The following is a 16,037-nucleotide window of genomic DNA, read 5'->3' on the forward strand; positions in this document are numbered from 1 at the left end:
TTCAGTACAAAATGACTCCAGCTTTACTAATATAGATATTAAAAAAAAAAAAAAAAAAAAAAGAAAAAACAGAGTGACAATCATTTCTGAGTAAAAAACAATGCTACAAAAATCCCTGTGTGACCCAGGCTGAGATGACGAGAAATGCCCTGCTGGCTCCCGGCCATGCAGGGGGTCCTGGCCCCATGGCCAGAGTGGGAGGGGATGGGCTTTGGTCCAAGGGCGGCCGGCCGGGAACGGGACAGAGGCAGCAGGAAGGACAGCCCCTGCCCTCTGCACAGACATTTCCCAGCAGGCCAGCCCCACGGCTCACAGCCCCGTGCCAGGACGCCACGCAGCACGGCCCCCCCGGCACTTTCTGGCAGTGGCGCTGCCAGGACCCTTCCCATCCCCTCCGCTTCAAGCACAACACCAGCTCAACCCACTGCCCCATAGTTTGGCCCAGCCAGCCGGACCCCCAGGCTTAGCTCCCCTAAACTCCCACGCCATGGTGGCAGTACTGGCGTCGCCAGCATGGCCTGCACATGTACAGCACCAGCCAGTGCAGCATCAGGTGGCAGCGGGCATGGGGAGGTGGGAGGAGAAGATGCTGCAGGAAACAGGTGGGAAAGGGGGTGAAACGGGAGACAAGGGGGCACAGGTCTGGAGCAGAGATCGGGAGCAAGTATAAAAATGCCAGGGTACACACAATGAGTTTATAAAAACATACAAAAATAAGATATTCCCTTTTTGAAAATTAAGTAGGAATGCCCCCCAAGGCCCCCGTCCCCACCATTGCCCACTGGGACAGGGCTGCCTTGTGAGCCCTGCCGGGCAGGCACACGTCACCCTGCGCCCCATGCTCCTGGCAGGCTGCCCATCTTGTGGTGGCGGCGGCAGCTGCTCCGGCAGACACCACTGTCATCCCTGGTGGCACTCAAAGCCCTGCAGGGAGGAAGAGGCAGGTTAGCACCCACCCTGGGGAGAATGACATCCCCACCCCAGGGGCAGCCCCCCATACTCCCACCCGAGCCGGCCAGATCCCTCCTACTCCCTGGCTCACCTGTGGTCCTCTCACAGGCAACGGTCCCCTTCTCGTGGGCGAGGTTGAGGCGGTTCTGCTCGGCAGCGATGCCGTTGGCCTCGGGGCTGCTGCTGCGGGTAGGGCTGGGGGGCTGCGGGGGGGGCTGGAGGTGGAAGGCCACCTCCAGGTGCTCCTGGGCCAGGCGCAGGTGCTCACGGAGCCGGTCCAGCTCGTGTGCTGGGGGAACCCCAGCCAGGGAGAAGTGCCCCGCTGCCGCCACCTGGGCCAGGCTCTCCCGATAGTCCAGCTTGCCGTTGGGCAGTGGGGCTCGCGGTGGTTCCTTCTTCAGTGAGTGGTAGGTGGGAGGCGCGCTGGAGGCTTTCTTGGGGTACTGTGGTGCGGGGCTGCTGCCAGCTGGGAGCTGGGGGCCGTCGGGCTGGCTCAGGGCATCCCGGATGCGCCCTACACCAAGGTGCACGAGCTCACAGAGGTTGAGGAAGAGGCAGAGCCCACTGACGGCATACATGATGAGAAGGAAGATGGTCTTCTCGGTGGGGCGGGAGACAAAGCAGTCGACGGTGTGCGGGCAGGGGCTGCGGCTGCAGACGTAGGAGGGGCTCACCTCGAAGTGGTACAGCAGGTACTGACCGAAGAGGAAAGCTGTCTCCAGCAGCGAGCGGCACAGCAAGTGCAGGACATAGGCACGCATCAGCCCGTCCTGCTTGATGCGGCGCCGGCCATCATGCTTCTCTCCGCCCTCTGGGCTCTTCTCTTTCTCCACCTCAATCTCCTCAAAGATCATGGGGTCTTCTTCATTATCATCCTCTGCCTCCTCGTAGTCCCGCCCAGCTCCCCGGCGCACCACTGGCATGCGTACCTGCCGGGCTGCCGGTGCCCGGCGCCGCGAGGACTCAGGCATGCGGGCAATGCGGTGCATGGCAAAGCCCAGGTAGAGCACCGATGGTGTGGCCACCATGATGATCTGGAATATCCAGAAGCGGACGTGGGAGAGTGGGGCAAAGGCATCATAGCAGACATTCTCACAGCCCGGCTGCTGCGTGTTGCAGACAAACTTGCTCTGCTCATCGTAGTAGATGGACTCGCCCCCTACAGCCGTCAGCACGATGCGGAAGACGATGAGGACCGTCAGCCAGATCTTGCCCACGAAGGTTGAGTGGTTGTTAATCTCCTCCAGGAGCCGTGTCAGGAAACTCCAGCTCATCCTGGCCAGGCAGTTGGCTCAAACCCTGTGGGGAAGGGGCAGGCAAACAGGCACTGAGCAAATCTACATCCACCTCACCAAGCCGCCCCAAACCACCAGCTGCCACCCCAGCTCTGCCCCTCTGCCAGCACTGATGTCCATTCCCTTACCCACAGGTCCACAAACACAGCCCAGCACCAGCAGTCATCTCCCCAAAACTCCGTCCCCTCCCCAGCACCGCCTTCCTGTGCTCCCATCCACATCCTGCTCCCGCCCAACCACCGACTGGTGGGCGGAGGGGACCTGGGGAGCAGGGGAAAGGCTGGGACGTCCCTGTCCCCTGCAGGACACATCTGGGGGAAGAGTCAGCACAGCCACAGAGAGTGTAAACACGGCAGCATGTGCAGCGCCAGCGAGGGAGGGCAGGGGACAGAACTGGCTCCTCCGCCCCCAGTGCCATGGCACCCATCTGCCACCTGGTCCTGGGCAGGTCCCCAACCAGCGCCGCACCCTGTGCCAGCACCCACACCCTCCTATGGGGGTCCATGGGCCCCTGGAGGAAGGCAATGCGCAGGCAGCATGGCAAGGTGCCGGCAGCCCCCCCGGCCCACAGCAGCTGCCATCCCCAAGCCCCAGCCAAGGGGAGGGCTCTCCTGAGCAGCATCCCGCACCACATGCCCACAAGCCAGGTCCTCTGCACCCTGCAGAGCTCTCCCTCGAAGGTCGGCAGAGATGCAGCATCTCCCTGCCCCACCAAACCTCCACATCATGACCACCCTCCCGCGGGACCCCCACCCCCAATCCTTACAAGCCCCCAAAGCCTGTGGTGGCCAGTGCTCAGAGCACCCTGCAGCCCGACAGCAAGGGCTGGCAGGGGAAGTAGAGCAGGAGGCAGGAGAGTGATGGTGACGGGCAGCATGGGGCGGCCAAAGAATTGCACAAAGTCCAGGCAAAGCAGCTGACACCCGAGGTTGGGGAGGAAATTACGAGGACCACGCTGCACCTCCCAGCCAAAGGGTAGGACACAAGATGAGACACCCTGCTGCCACTGCTGATTTTGGCAGCTTGTGCATGAGCTGATGCACGGGCAGCAGGTGGCAGGGCTGCCCAGGGTGAGCAGAAGGGATGTGTCCCTATGGAGAGTCTCCAGCCTCCCACATGCCTCTCCTGCCCTCCGGCCAGCCCTATCCCATCACCTCCAGCCAGGGCATGTCCCTGGGGATGATGGCTCCTGCTGCACTCACGCCACTATTGTCCAGAATAAGAGGACCCTTTTGGCTTAGCTCAGCCTGCCTCACAAGCAACCTCACCTAAACAGAAAGGCCCCTCCAGCACAAGCACCTGCACCCAGGATCCCTGTGATGGCCTGGTGCTTGGCACAGCCTGCTGAGCTGTGGAAGGTGGCATGAACTGGCATCAGGGACCCAAACACAGCCCATCAGGGCCACCATCCTCCTGTGGCTGAGCAACCTGCAAGGTCTCGTTGCAGCCCTGTCTCCCCAGTGCAAGGCCCTCTCCCCCAGGACCCCACTGGAAGGAAGATGCTTTGTGTCTGCGTTTAGCCCTTGCCTGGCAGCAGTACGCCACCCTGGCCCTGGGGTGAGGGGCTGGGGCAGGGGACAACACCTGGGTACCAGGCAGGAGTACAGCTGGTCCCCAAGGAAGCTGGGAGCTGGTAAACCCAGGGAAAGCAAAAGCACACACGTGGGCACTGCTGTGGCGGCCAAGGAGAGCTGACATAGGGATGGACTGCAGCTGCAGCAGGCGCAGCCAGGGCAGAACAGACACCCCGCACCCTTTCCCCCTGCCCAGGGCAGGTAGCCAGAGCCCAGCTCTGCCGAGGGGACCAACCACCCACCGCCTCCCGGCCACGCCGTGAGTCAGGACCAGCACCACGTGCTTTGGCCAGGCCCTGCACATACATCCCCAGCCCTACCGACCCCAGGTCCCCCTGCCTGGGGCCCCCAAGCCCCTCTGCCCGGCCTGCCCTGCCCAGCGACCCCACCTCCCCAGCCCACATCAGATCAGGGCTCCCTGAGCCCCAGCACCATCGAGCCCACCCCAGGGCTCGCCAGCCCCTGCCTGCCCAGAGACCCCTGTCCCACTGACCCCGGCCAGCCCACCCTGGCACCCACTGACCCCGGCCAGCCTGGGGACCCAGCCCCCAACCCCAGCCTTCCCGGGGTCCCCAGTCCCACCGACGCCGGCCCACCGGGGACCTCCAGCCCTGCTGACCCCCGCCCAGCCTGCGGCCCCAGCCTCCCCGACAACAGCCCCCCAGCCCTCCCGGGATACCGATGCCTGCCCCTGCCCCAGCCCCACCGCCCCCCGCAGACCCCCGCTCCCCGGCCTCACTCACGGCGCGCCGGGACCAGCGGCTCCCGCCGTCAGCGGCGGACAAAGCGGCGGGGCGGCGCGCCGCCGCCTCCCGCCGAACAAAGGGGCCGGGGCCGCCCCGCCCCGCCCCGCGCCCGCCCGCCCGCCGGTGGGCACCGACGGACCGCCCCGCACCGACCGACCGACAGCCGCGCACCGACTGACCGCCCGCCCCGCACCGGGTGAGTCAGCCGCCGGGCGGGGCGCTGCCGCCCCCGGCCCCCGCCCCCGGCCCCCCGCCCCCCTTCCCGCCCGCGGCTCGGTGGCCTCAGCCGCGGCAAAACCCCGCTTTCCAGGCAACCGCCGAAGCCCACCCGCCGCCCCGAGGCTGCTGCCGGCCCCGGCAGCCCCATCCAGCCCGCTGGGGTCTGGTCCTCCTCCCCGCCCTGTACCCCCGGGTTGCTCCGTGGCTCCCCGGCTGCCCCCCACCCCGCCGGAGGTGCGAGGCTGAGGCTTCCCCTCGCTGCGGGGAAGCGCTCCAGGCCGTCAGTGCGGCTGTAGCCTCGGGGTGGTGGCCCGGCCTCGAGGGCCCTGGCTCACTGCCTCATCCTCGGGGTGTTCAGGGATGAGCAACACCATCCGAAGGAGCACTAGTGAGCCTGGCCACAGGGGAGAGGTGGGAGCCAGCGCTCCAGCCATGAAAGTCGCCTGCACAATAACCTCCTTTCCCTCATAACCCCAAATTCTTCCTCTCCCAGGGAAGAGAAAGAGAGAGGATGGAAGAAAGGAGGGACCTGGTTGCATCACAGGACAGGTGGGCCCACATGCATTGGGAACGTGGAGCAAAATGTGCCTGTGTGGTGGGAATGTGCTTCAGATCTTTCGAAGCCTGTGCTGCTTCTCATGCCCCAGGCCAGGTCCCTGCAGCAGGACCGGAGCTGAGCACGCAGCACCTCCAAATGTGCCCTTAGAGAGCAACCACTGCACATCCTGGGCAAAAGCACCGCTCTGCCAAGGCCAGAGGGATGGCAGCGGTGGCTTTGAGTCACCACCCTGGAGCTGTGGTCTGTCCCCTCTGCAAGGGCACCCCGGCCACTCACTTTCTGCACTGCTAAAATTGGCTCTGGGTGTTTCTATTAGAGCTGAGTCCCCACGCTGGGCCAATCATGCCTGTGACGTCCTGAGCAGAGCACCCTGTCCTCATGCCCTTGTGTGGGGATGGGGAGGGACACCGGGCTGCCTTGTGCAACCTGAATAGTTGGGGGGAAGTGGGTGCCTGCGTAAGCTGGTGAGACACTGCTTCTCCCCACTGAAACACGTGATCCCTTCTGCAGAAGGGTTTCCACAAGCAGGCACGGGTGGGTGCCGCACCTCCGCCCACCCCCTGTGTCAGCGCTGGGGGCTGGCTGCAGGAGGGCTGAGGCCAGGCAGCTGGGGCAAGGAGCGGGGTGGGAAGCGCGGCTGCTGCTTCCGGTGCGGGTTTTTGATTATTCTGGGCCCACTGAGTAATGGCAGCCCTTCCACTTCCCTAAGTCCACAAGAGCCACCACATCACTGCCCCAGTGCCTGCACAGCCCAGGCACAGGCTCAGTGCTCTCATACAGGAGGGCAACTGGAGCCCCCCAGAGCAACATGCTGCACCCCAGTATGGGTGCAGGTGTGTGCAGAAGAGGAAAGGGGAAAGGGCCCCCGCTTTGGGCTCTCTTGCTCAGTCCTTCCTTCCCCCTTGCTCATGGATGAGTCCTTCCCAGGTGACAGCTTCAGCCATATGGAGGGAGAGCTGCAGCAGAAGGAAGGGGATTTGACCTGGCCATGAAGAAACACTTTCTATTGAATCCTGCCCCCACGCATGCAACTGAAGCATTAGCATTCCTGGAAGGGGAAATGCCTGTTGCAGATCCAGCAACATGCTCTGAGAGCAACCCCTGGGCACAGTCTCCATCCCAAGGCAGGAACAACAGGTGGAGGTGGATGTAAGGAGACAGCAAGCCAAGCACAGAACCTCAAGCTTTTAGAAGGATGCAGAGAAGTGTCCGGGGCCCAGATGGGAGGGAGGGAGCCTGGGCTGCAGCCAGGTGACACAGAGAGGTGGGAACAGAGCAAGGGGCTATTGGCACGAGGGTCATGTCCTAGCCGGCTGGGGAGGGCAAGCAGCACAAAGCCTATGTCGAACCTCCTGCTCTTGCCAGGCAGTTAAAGTGGCTTGGGGTTTTCTTTCCCCACAGTGACCACTAGTTTTTCAGCACTCCCAGGTCTTGCCTCCAGCCTGGCTTCACCCCCAGGCAGCCAAGCAGTTTGCCAGGGGTAAGGGACCTACGTGACCCTTTGACTCTGGTATTCAGTGCATTAAGAACAAGCCCCTGTAGCAGCCTCACGTTAAACTGGAGGGCGTGACCCACTGAAGCACTGAAAACCCAGGCCACTGCACCCAGAACGAAGCCGCTTGCTGGGCCCAGGCCAGGTACAGCTGCTGCAGCAGCAGCATTTTTCTGCAGCACAGCTCAGCCCAACCCACGCCTTGGCTGCAGGGCAGAGCTTGCCTCAGGAGGCCAGGCCCAGAGGCTGGTATCCAACACCCCCCATGGACAGGCTTTACTGTGCTTGCCAGTGTCCGGCCATTGGCATCAGAGCCCTCCCATTTCCCCTAAGACAGTGCCCTGCATGTCCGCAGGTTCTACCCTCATCTTGAGCTTGCAACACCCAAGTGCCTGCAGAGGCATCACCCTTTTCGCCTGGAGCAGAGGGCAAACCCACAACAGCCAGGAAACGAAGGCGGTGGGCAAAGGGTGTTGCCCACCCTCATCCTTTCCCACATCAGCTGAGGCTGACAGAGCCCAGGCGCATCATGGACAGGAAGGATGTGTAAGACCAGCAGCCTTGCGGGGTCCGGCTCAGAGATGAGCTTTGCAGAGGAAACAGAAGCACTGTCACCAACCACAAAAACTAGGATTAGCCCCAAACCGCTAAGTCTGTGGGGCAGAGGACAGAGCTGGAGTGAGTGTGTGGAACATGGCAGGGTGGCTCACAGCCTGGTGAGAGCAGGGAAGCCAGTAATCAAGGACATACGGCTGAGGGGGAATGTAAGTGTAGGGATAAGGAGAACATCCACTGCTGAGACAAACACTAGAGCTCAGGAGGGGTATGGCAAGAGCTCCCACAGGCAGCCCCTCTCACTGCTCAGCCACAGCGCCGCGATGGAAGCACCCTTGGGGACTCCACCGCCATACCGTGCCTCGGCTGCAGGACACAGGGTGCCAGGGAGGGTGTGGGGCCCAGTCGGCTCTCATTAGCAGCCTCAGTTCCTGCTCTAATCAATAGGGCAGGACAGACTTGGCCCTGCTACAGCTGCTGCTGATTCTGGGGATGACAGCAGCACGGCAGATGGTGGGGCCAGGCGCCCCAGGTATGTTTGCTGTGGGGCGACGTGGACCCTGCCCAGCTGGTGCTCAGCAGCGAGAGGAGGAAGGGGCGAGCTAGCTCCACCCTTCCTGAGCGGGCCGCAAGGCGGGCAGGCCTGCAGGTGGGCAGCGCCAGTCCTCGGCAGCAAACACGCTCTTCCCAGGTTAAACAACTTGGCTGGCACTGAGACAGGGAGCAGACGGCTCTATTCAGGACTGTTTGTCCTCATACAGGACAGCTCCATGACTAGCTTAATAACCTTCTGATAACAGGCAAAGGCACGCTCCATTGCAGGAGCACAAAGAGCAGTAACTGTCCCCTGTAACACTAGCTGAGGGAAGGCTGGAATGGCTTCAAAATAGAGTCCCCCTTCCCTTTCCCCCCTGCTTGATTCTGAAGCACAGTGAGGGGTGCATGGCACAGCCCCTGCTCACCTCCCTCCTGCTAGGGTCTCCTTCCCACTTCCTGAGTGCTGACTTCTGCCGGCACTCCAGTACCGCACGTGGCACTCAAGCCCAGCCTGTGGTCACTGCTTGCCCCCTGCCAGCCAAGCTGGAGGGCAGCTCAAAGGGAAGGGGTTTACACGGCCCTGGGCCATTGCTTTGTAAACTGGATAAGGAGTGTTGGCACCCACAGGAGGGATGAAGCTGGCCAGGCAGGTTCACGAGCTGCAGGGAACACGTGCCCTTTTGCTGCTGCGCCTCCAGTCCCCTGGAGATGAGGCTAGGCGGCATATTCTGCTAGATGTAAATGACCACTCCCTCCAGTCACCCAGTTTGATTAGAAACAAGGCTTCATTAGTTAAACATAGTGCAAGGGCACTGACAGCTAACCCACAGACTATACATGCTCAAGGCAGTACTGAGCACAGTACCACAAGGGTGGAGACACAGAGTGGGAAGCAGTGAACTAGCCAAACCCGTGACTGAGGCATCATTTTCATTGACAAGTTGAACAGCAAAGTAAGGCAAGGCTGGTGTGTGCCTGTGGAAAAGTGGTGGTAGTTTCAGGCTCATAGCAATGGCCAGCCTGAAGTCTGAGCCCACAGGTGCCTGGGGCTGCCTGCAGCCTGTCTCCAGAGCCCTGTAGCCACCCTCCAGCTACACACACCTCAAGAAGAGCCTGCTCCAGGCAGATGAAGGCAGGGAAATGCTGAGATTCAGACCAGCTTTACTCCATGCCAGCAGCTGAGCTCTGGAGCCAAGTGCACTGAGAAAAGGAGAGGGGAAGGAGAGAGAAAAATTGAGAGTGTCTAAGAGCACAGCTGGGGGGGCTGCATGCTCAGAGCTGTGGCAGGCAAAAGACAGCTGCAGCTGGTTCAACAGATGTCACACCTTTCCGCAAACCCTGGCTCTCCTATGCAGTTCATGTTCCTGCACAGCCATCAGCTGGGGCTGCCTGCAGTGCCGGAGTGGAGGAGCAGGTCAGGGAATCCCTAGCGCACACCCAGCTGATGCAATAAGGCCAGTTAATCCTAACACTGCGAGGAGCCCCACAGCAAAATGTTCATGATCACAAATGAACCACAAAGGGGTTAAGCTGGTAACAACCAGGACAAAACCCTAAGGGAAAACAAAGCAAGTGTTTCATTAGGAGGCAGGAGACAGGTTGTGGCAGCACCTGTGAGCTTCCCTGTCAGCAACTGGAGGAATGCAGAAGAGCAGGGAGCTGTTAACAGGACCAAGAGGCTAGTGCTGAGCTGAAGCCACAGACCTGCAGAGGTGTACAGCAAGGAGCAGAAGCAAAAGAGTAGTCACTGCTGCAGTAAAAACCAGGAAGAGCTTGAGAAGAGCTATGGCCAGGCATACAACTGAAACCATTGGTTCTGGCAGTCAGCACTTTGTCAGGCCACTCAACAAACATCCAGACACTGGCATGGCATGGCAGAGGTGCAGCTCGGCTAAGATGGAAAAAGCGAGCTCCAGGGATGGACTTTCTCAGGGGATCAGCTTACACAGAAGAGACATCAACAGCTGGTCCAATAATTCCAATTTTGACTTTTACCCTTTGTGAAAGAGGTAGCTATAGAAGGTGAAGACAGTACTTACACAAGCTCCTTAAATGGCAAGATGAAGACAGAAAACCGTTACTGGTCTTAACTGGCTCACCTCTCTCTGACTCCATCCCCCAGACAAAGCGCTAGGTGCTGGCACTGCTTCCACTGAGCTCACTCCTGCTTGTGATCTCAGATCGCTCCAAAGGAACAGAGAGCAGCAGCCATATGCCCATTTAGGAAGAGGGGAGAAAGTGTAATGCATTGTGACATCTGCCTCAAGACAGTATAGATCTTGTCAATCAAGTCCATAGAGGGCTAGATAAAAATATCAACGACCTCAGGCCTTCAGCAGCTCAACTGCTTCTGGAAGTGACAGGAGAAAGTCTAATCATATAGCAATTCCAAGAAAGCATCCAACTGCACACTGTGAGGTGGCCTTCAGACCACTGCAAAGTACGGAAACTGAACTTCCTGCTCTGCTAAGCCTATGAGGATGGCATAGCTGGGTTTGAGCAGGGAGGGGAAACTTTATCTGTCCAGGTGAGACTGGAACAGCAGGATGCTGTGGGACCCAGACACTGCTGTTTTCTGTAAGAAAGAAGCTGAAGCCACAGACACCAACTTAGGGAATGTGGAAGGTTTGGATGTCGTAGAGACTGTTGCAAAGAGCCGCCGTGCTCGGTATCCAAAGAACAGGCATAAGGTTACTGTATAACAAATACATGTCTTTAAAGAAATCAAAATCACCTCACCATAAAATAGAGGTTTTCTCACTAAGGATTCAGCAGTCAGGAAACTTGCCCTGAAACTCTGTTGAATGCTCATAGAGAGACAGAGACACTGCTCTGGGAAAAGCAACCATCAGTAAAGGTCCCTGCTTAGGGTATCAGATCCCACCTGGCAGCACCTTGATGTAAGAGGCCCATTTCTGCTCACCCCAACAGGGAGCTTCAACTGCATTGAAACACCACGTTTCAATGCATGGATGAGCATCTCCACTTGCTCTTCACTGGGCAGGGTGCAGAGACCCTGTGACACAGCAAGCCCAGGCCAGGCAGCAGCATTTTTTCAGCTGCATTTAACTCCGTGCAGAAGAGGTTGAGACAAGGTAACATCTGGTACAGAGAAAAGCCTGGGGGCAGGTACTCCCACCTCCACAGCAGCAACAGCTCCTGTGAGAGGCATGCCTCTGAGGGCCTGTACAGCCAGTAAGCAACTTGCTGGTGCTGGAAGCCCACAGGATGCTTACCTGAGGGCAACTGTCACAGGAGAACAACACAACAGTAGCTGCCATCAGCCTAATCCTGCCTGGGCCTTGTTCCTTGGTTGCTGCTTGGGAGCCAGGCAGGTGGAGATTAGTCTAGCAGCCCATCAGCACCCACCTGGAACAGGAGGGGGAGAACAGCTCAAGCCCTGTGAGATGTTGGGGAATCCTTGAGGCTGCTGCAAAGCTAGTATGCAAGGCCTTACAAAGGTATTACAGCAGTGCAAGAGGATGAAACAAGGAAAACATGGCAATTCAATAAATATAAGCTTTTATTACAATAGAAAATAGTAAAACTCATGTTAAAATAGACTCTTGCTTTTGGACTGCTCAGAAAAGCCTAAGCCTCACTTTTACCTGGCAGTGTTGACCAGGGTCCTGATCCCTAAGTGATGAGCAACACATCTCTGTGCTAAGAGCCTCACAGCTCCTCCCACCCTAGTGACAGTGAAAGACTATAGCAGCAGACGGAGCCATGCCCTGCCAGGCAGGCAGGTAAGGGCTCTCTGTGGGGTTATTAGTACAACATGCCTCATCCCCTTGTGCAGTCAGGCTTCTGTCTGAAGCAGGCAGCTTTAGGGAAACCGTGGACAAGAGGGAGGGGGAGGAAAAGAAAAAAAAAAAAAAAGGTCAGCAGCAGATAATGGCAGCTGTTCTGAGACAGCTAGGAAGGCAGCAGATATACCTGCTAGAAAGACCACAGCACCCAACAGCGTCGGGCCTGCCGTTTGCCTAGCACCACTGCATGTCCTGCTGAACATGCTCTGGCCTGGCTCCCCTCTTCCTTCAGTAACATTCTACATGACCCTGAGGGAGACTTGCAGACACTGCCAAGTTAAAACTCTGTAGCTTATGCAGTATTCCAGGGAACACCCTCCACCTCCTCCTTCCACGGCCAGCCCAGTGCAAGTGACTGTGCAGTCTGGACCATTGTGTGCTCCCCTCCTCACCAAAAAGGGCCAGGGGCAAGAGTAGAGTAGAAAGCAGAGGCCACAGGACAGCAAGGTCAGATGGAAGTGGGAGACACTTGTGCATCATTGGCAGCGCAGCAGCACTCTTGACTCCAGGTCCCACCCGCCTACAGCCGGTGGGCTCACTCCAGTCCCTCGTACACAGCCTTCCGTAGCTCGATTGAGAACATTTCCTCCCAGGGCCCACGGATCCACTCCACCAGCTCTACCAGGAGCTCAGGGCACTCTGTGCGGATGTGCCAAGTGTTCTCCACCTTCAGCACCTGGGAGGGAGGAAAGAGAGGGAGGCAGATGAGCAGGGCCTAGCTTCAAAGGCACCGATGAGCTCTGAGCTGCTATTCCCCAGTGCGGCTGCCAGCTCCAACCCAATTCCTAAGTGACATCCTCCTCCCCCTCCGCTGCCAGCAGTGGAAGTGTCTCTGCATGACTTCTGTACAGCAACAATCTGCTGTGCTCCCTGCCTCTGTGGTGCAAGGCCCCAGATTAGGATGGGAGATGACAGCCCCAAGACACTCTTGGCAGGAACAGGATCTGTGCACGATCCAGCCCCCAGCATCTTGTGTGCCTCATGACCTACTCCTGGTTACCTCATCATAAAGCATCAGCTTGATGTCACAAGGACAGAGGCGATAGGTTATAACATTGCTAATACTGCTGATTGGCTGCTTTTCCTTCAACTGGATGTTGCTCCTAGGAGGCATTTCTGCCTCATGGTCTTCATCCAAGGAGGGCTGCACCTGCCACTGGTGATTCTCCTCCAGCAGAAACAGCATGCTTCGGGTGCTCAGCAGGGTTACAGGGAAAGCAGATGCCCCTAAAAGGATATGAGGGAATAGGAGAGGCTTTGCTGAGAGCCTGAGTCACCACAGAACCAGCTTTGCTTTCCATTCCTCCCCTAGGGAAATCCTTTCCAGCAACAGTAACGGGGTGAACAGCCTTATCCAGCTTCCTGACTGAAGAGGGGGAGCAGGATATCTAAACGAGGCTGAGCTTAACCAGCTTATCCAAGCTCATTGCAGGAGCATGCATGTGAAAGACTACCTCCCAGCAAGCCTTGTCCAGCTTATGTCCTCATGTGAGGCAGGAAAAGACACTTCAGTCCTTCGACCTCTTAAACAACACTTTACTACTCCTTAGTTAAAAGTCAGCAGCTCCAGCTACAAGGCCGCCTTTTTTGGCCTGAATTCGTCTGGCAGCAGATATCTGGTAGTTGGAACAGAGAGCACACACATAAAGTTTAATACCAAGTTGGTATGCGTCATAAGTATGGCAAGAAGCAAATAGTTTTGCTAAGCTGTAGGGAGCGTAAACATCATCCAGCTGATTTCAGTGGATGCAAAAGAAAAGCACTAGAACTTGGGCGTAAGTCAGATGCACAGAAATAGGGAACCACTAGCAGAGCTGGCTGAGGTCACAGGGGATCACAAGCTCCTACAGCAACATGTTGCTTTTCTTGTCACATCTCACTCTTGGGAATTAGTAGGAATATCAGAAATGGGAAGTTTAATTAGTCTGCTTGACAGTGAGGCCTCAGCTGGAACTGTGTCCAGTTTTGGGCACCATACTCTAAAAAAGGAGAAAAAACGTAGGGTAAGAAAAACACACGTGAAGCTCTCTCCCCCCGAGGCTATTTGTTCAGCTTGCGGAGACCAGTAAACAAGCTTCCCAAAGATTCCTCCTCATTCTTGTTCACCCACACCTCCCCAGTGGCCAATGGTGAAGCAGGATGCAAGAGCAGTAACAAATTGGGTCAGAATGTGACTTAACAGCTAAGTTGATTTTTTCAGTGTCCCAAGCAAGGAAGAAATGGGAATTGTTCAGTGAAGACTCAAATCCCAGGTTTAGCACATTTGGCCCTCAGCAAGCCCTAGTACAGAACATGGTAGTCTCCAGCAGGCTGCTCCTGTCCTACCGACTGAAGTTCCAGACATCTGGTTTTGTTTTCCCAAACCAAGGAGCCTTTCAGCTCCTCACACAAACAAGCTGTGTGTATAAACCCTCAGCTTCCCCTCAGCTCAGGGCAATGATCCAGCCCTTAGATTATTTCCAGCTTCTCAGTGGCCATTCTGAGTTGTCACCAAACCTGGTGTACAAGACCAGCTGCTCCCTAGAGCCTGGACTTCCACGTCAAAAAGGGCTGCAAGACTCACTGGATATATAGGAAGAAGCATGTTGCTATCCTACATGTCCCAGCACTCAAAAAAAAAAACCAGCCCTCACCCATGCCCTCGCCCTATCTCTACTGCAATGGCCCAGCTCTGTTCCCACTGGCTGTACACTAAAAACACAAGCACGAAAGTAGACAGCACAAGGCGTGGGACACCTGGCCACCAAGATCTCCTGTACCTTGGATCAGGTAGGCCAGCAGGTAGAAGAAACAAGTGTCATTTGCAGCTGCAGAATCTGTGGTCTTGGAGTCCAGCAGAGGCCTAGAGGAGATACAACAGCAGGCTGATCAAGGAATCGCTCTGTTTCCAGTCTAGGCTTGCTGTGAGCTAGCTGCTGATCACTGTCCTCTTGAGGGTGGGAGGAATCCATCTCTTCTAGATGTTGCAAAATTCCTCTCTTTCCTGTTACTCTGCCCACCACCTTGCCAGCTAGGAACCAAAGGCTTCTCACAAGGGAGGAGGCAATTCTATGCCTTCCCCTTGTCCTCCCTCCATTATATTCTGCTCAGGCTTCTCCAGGAAAGCTGGAGTTGCCCAGCCTGGCTCCGTCCATGACACCCCTTTGCCTGCTCACCCCCTGTGCAGCAGGCACCTAAGCTAGCTGCCTTAAACCTGTAATGTTGGCCTGGCTGCCAGTCCAGTGGTGCCTCTTCATGTGCTGCCCTGTTTTGAGCACTATGCTTCTTCGGCACTGCTGGACAAGCAGACATCTCTTCTATCCGAAACCCCAACCTTTCAGAGGCTGTTCTTACCATAGCCAATGCTGTGGATTCATTTCCACAGTGGGGATTTCCTTCACCTTACTCCTGTGCTTAGCAGGCAGCTCTTGCATGAGATCTAAAGAAGGGGAGAAGGCAGATGTCTTTTATTGCAAGCCCAAGGGCAGTACACAACAGCTCAGGATGGTTCTCTAGCCTACACAGGAGCACTGGAAGTTATGATGCCAGTGCGGTTTTCCCCCAACTTTTTTCTGAGCTGGCAAGAAGTGAATTTCCAAAATACATCCAACTACAGCTCTCCTGGTAGCTGTCCAAGAACAAATCTTCCAAATCCTCTCCCCCTACCACCCCACCCCTGCTACAGCTCTACTCTTACATGTCAGGGTCTGCAGGAACTGGTCACAGCAGCTTTGGTTCCGGATCAGCAGATTGTAGGAGGCTTTTGGGTTCTCGAACTCCATTCGCAAGCTCTGGTGGCTGAGTCCAACTTCCAGATGAGAAATATCAGACAGGTAGTGAGAGTCATTCTTCTTCAGCCAGTCTGCAGGTTGTCCCCTAATCACAGAGCACAGCCCTCAGCTGCAGAAGGCTGCCCCATCTCCTTTCCCACATTAGATTGCAGCAGGGGATTTTGCCAGAAGAACCTTTGCATGTCACCACACCTCCAGGGTAAGGCTAGCACAGGCTGGCACTACCTAGCATGCAAAGCCTTGCTGCACGGTCTCACTTGCCACCATTCTCCTCACCTGATAACCCCAGTGACTTCCAGCACATAAATCTTGAGATCCGAGGCAACCAGGATTGAGAGGAATTCTCCTTGTCTGCCAAACTTCACCATGACCACCTAGAGCACAGAGAGGGTGGGTCACAGCACTGGCCTGCCCCTTGCCAGCCCACCCATGGAAAGGACCAACTCAAACACACTTCAGCACCCTTCACACCTCACAGTCTCTGGGATGCCACCCCAGAGCAGAACTTGCAGGGTGGCTAGAAGGATAGC

At 57.3% G+C, this 16,037-nt stretch overlaps 2 protein-coding genes and 1 long non-coding RNA gene across 7 annotated transcripts in view; 1 reads left to right on the forward strand and 2 right to left on the reverse strand.

Annotated features, from left to right (window-relative positions):
* Positions 1–4,744, reverse strand: LOC104046335 (gap junction gamma-1 protein-like). 3 transcript variants are annotated; one of them, XM_064451439.1, is made up of 3 exons: positions 4,560–4,744; positions 1,043–2,250; positions 1–924 (listed from the first exon to the last, which is right to left on the reverse strand). In XM_064451439.1, the coding sequence occupies exons 2-3, from the start codon at positions 2,223–2,225 to the stop codon at positions 917–919; spliced, it is 1,191 nt and encodes a 396-aa protein (XP_064307509.1). In that variant the 5' UTR covers positions 2,226–2,250; positions 4,560–4,744; the 3' UTR covers positions 1–916. The 3 variants fall into 3 exon arrangements, with proteins under 3 accessions (XP_064307509.1, XP_064307507.1, XP_064307508.1); XM_064451437.1 differs by having other exon boundaries at positions 4,564–4,743; XM_064451438.1 differs by lacking the exon at positions 4,560–4,744 and adding an exon at positions 2,375–2,468.
* LOC135313368 (uncharacterized) overlaps positions 4,583–16,037 on the forward strand; it is a 24,954-nt gene continuing 13,499 nt past the window's right edge. Inside the window, exons 1-2 of the long non-coding RNA XR_010372985.1 lie at positions 4,583–4,762; positions 5,279–5,334. This is a non-coding gene — a long non-coding RNA (uncharacterized LOC135313368). The remainder of the gene's footprint in view (positions 4,763–5,278; positions 5,335–16,037) is intronic.
* Positions 11,434–16,037, reverse strand: part of STK11IP (serine/threonine kinase 11 interacting protein) — a 19,615-nt gene continuing 15,011 nt past the window's right edge. Inside the window, exons 19-24 of one of the 3 annotated variants that reach the window (XM_064451435.1) lie at positions 15,784–15,881; positions 15,414–15,592; positions 15,071–15,155; positions 14,497–14,579; positions 12,738–12,964; positions 11,434–12,413 (exon numbers count right to left, since the gene is read on the reverse strand). In XM_064451435.1, coding sequence (XP_064307505.1) covers positions 12,273–12,413; positions 12,738–12,964; positions 14,497–14,579; positions 15,071–15,155; positions 15,414–15,592; positions 15,784–15,881 — 813 coding nt within the window. In that variant the 3' untranslated portion in view covers positions 11,434–12,272. Of the gene's footprint in view, positions 12,414–12,737; positions 13,717–14,496; positions 14,580–15,070; positions 15,156–15,413; positions 15,593–15,783; positions 15,882–16,037 lie in introns of those variants that run through there. The other 2 variants (XR_010372984.1, XM_064451436.1) reach the window with 2 other exon arrangements.

Source organism: Phalacrocorax carbo, chromosome 5, assembly GCF_963921805.1.
Source record: "Phalacrocorax carbo chromosome 5, bPhaCar2.1, whole genome shotgun sequence".
Taxonomy (NCBI): Eukaryota; Metazoa; Chordata; class Aves; order Suliformes; family Phalacrocoracidae; genus Phalacrocorax; species Phalacrocorax carbo.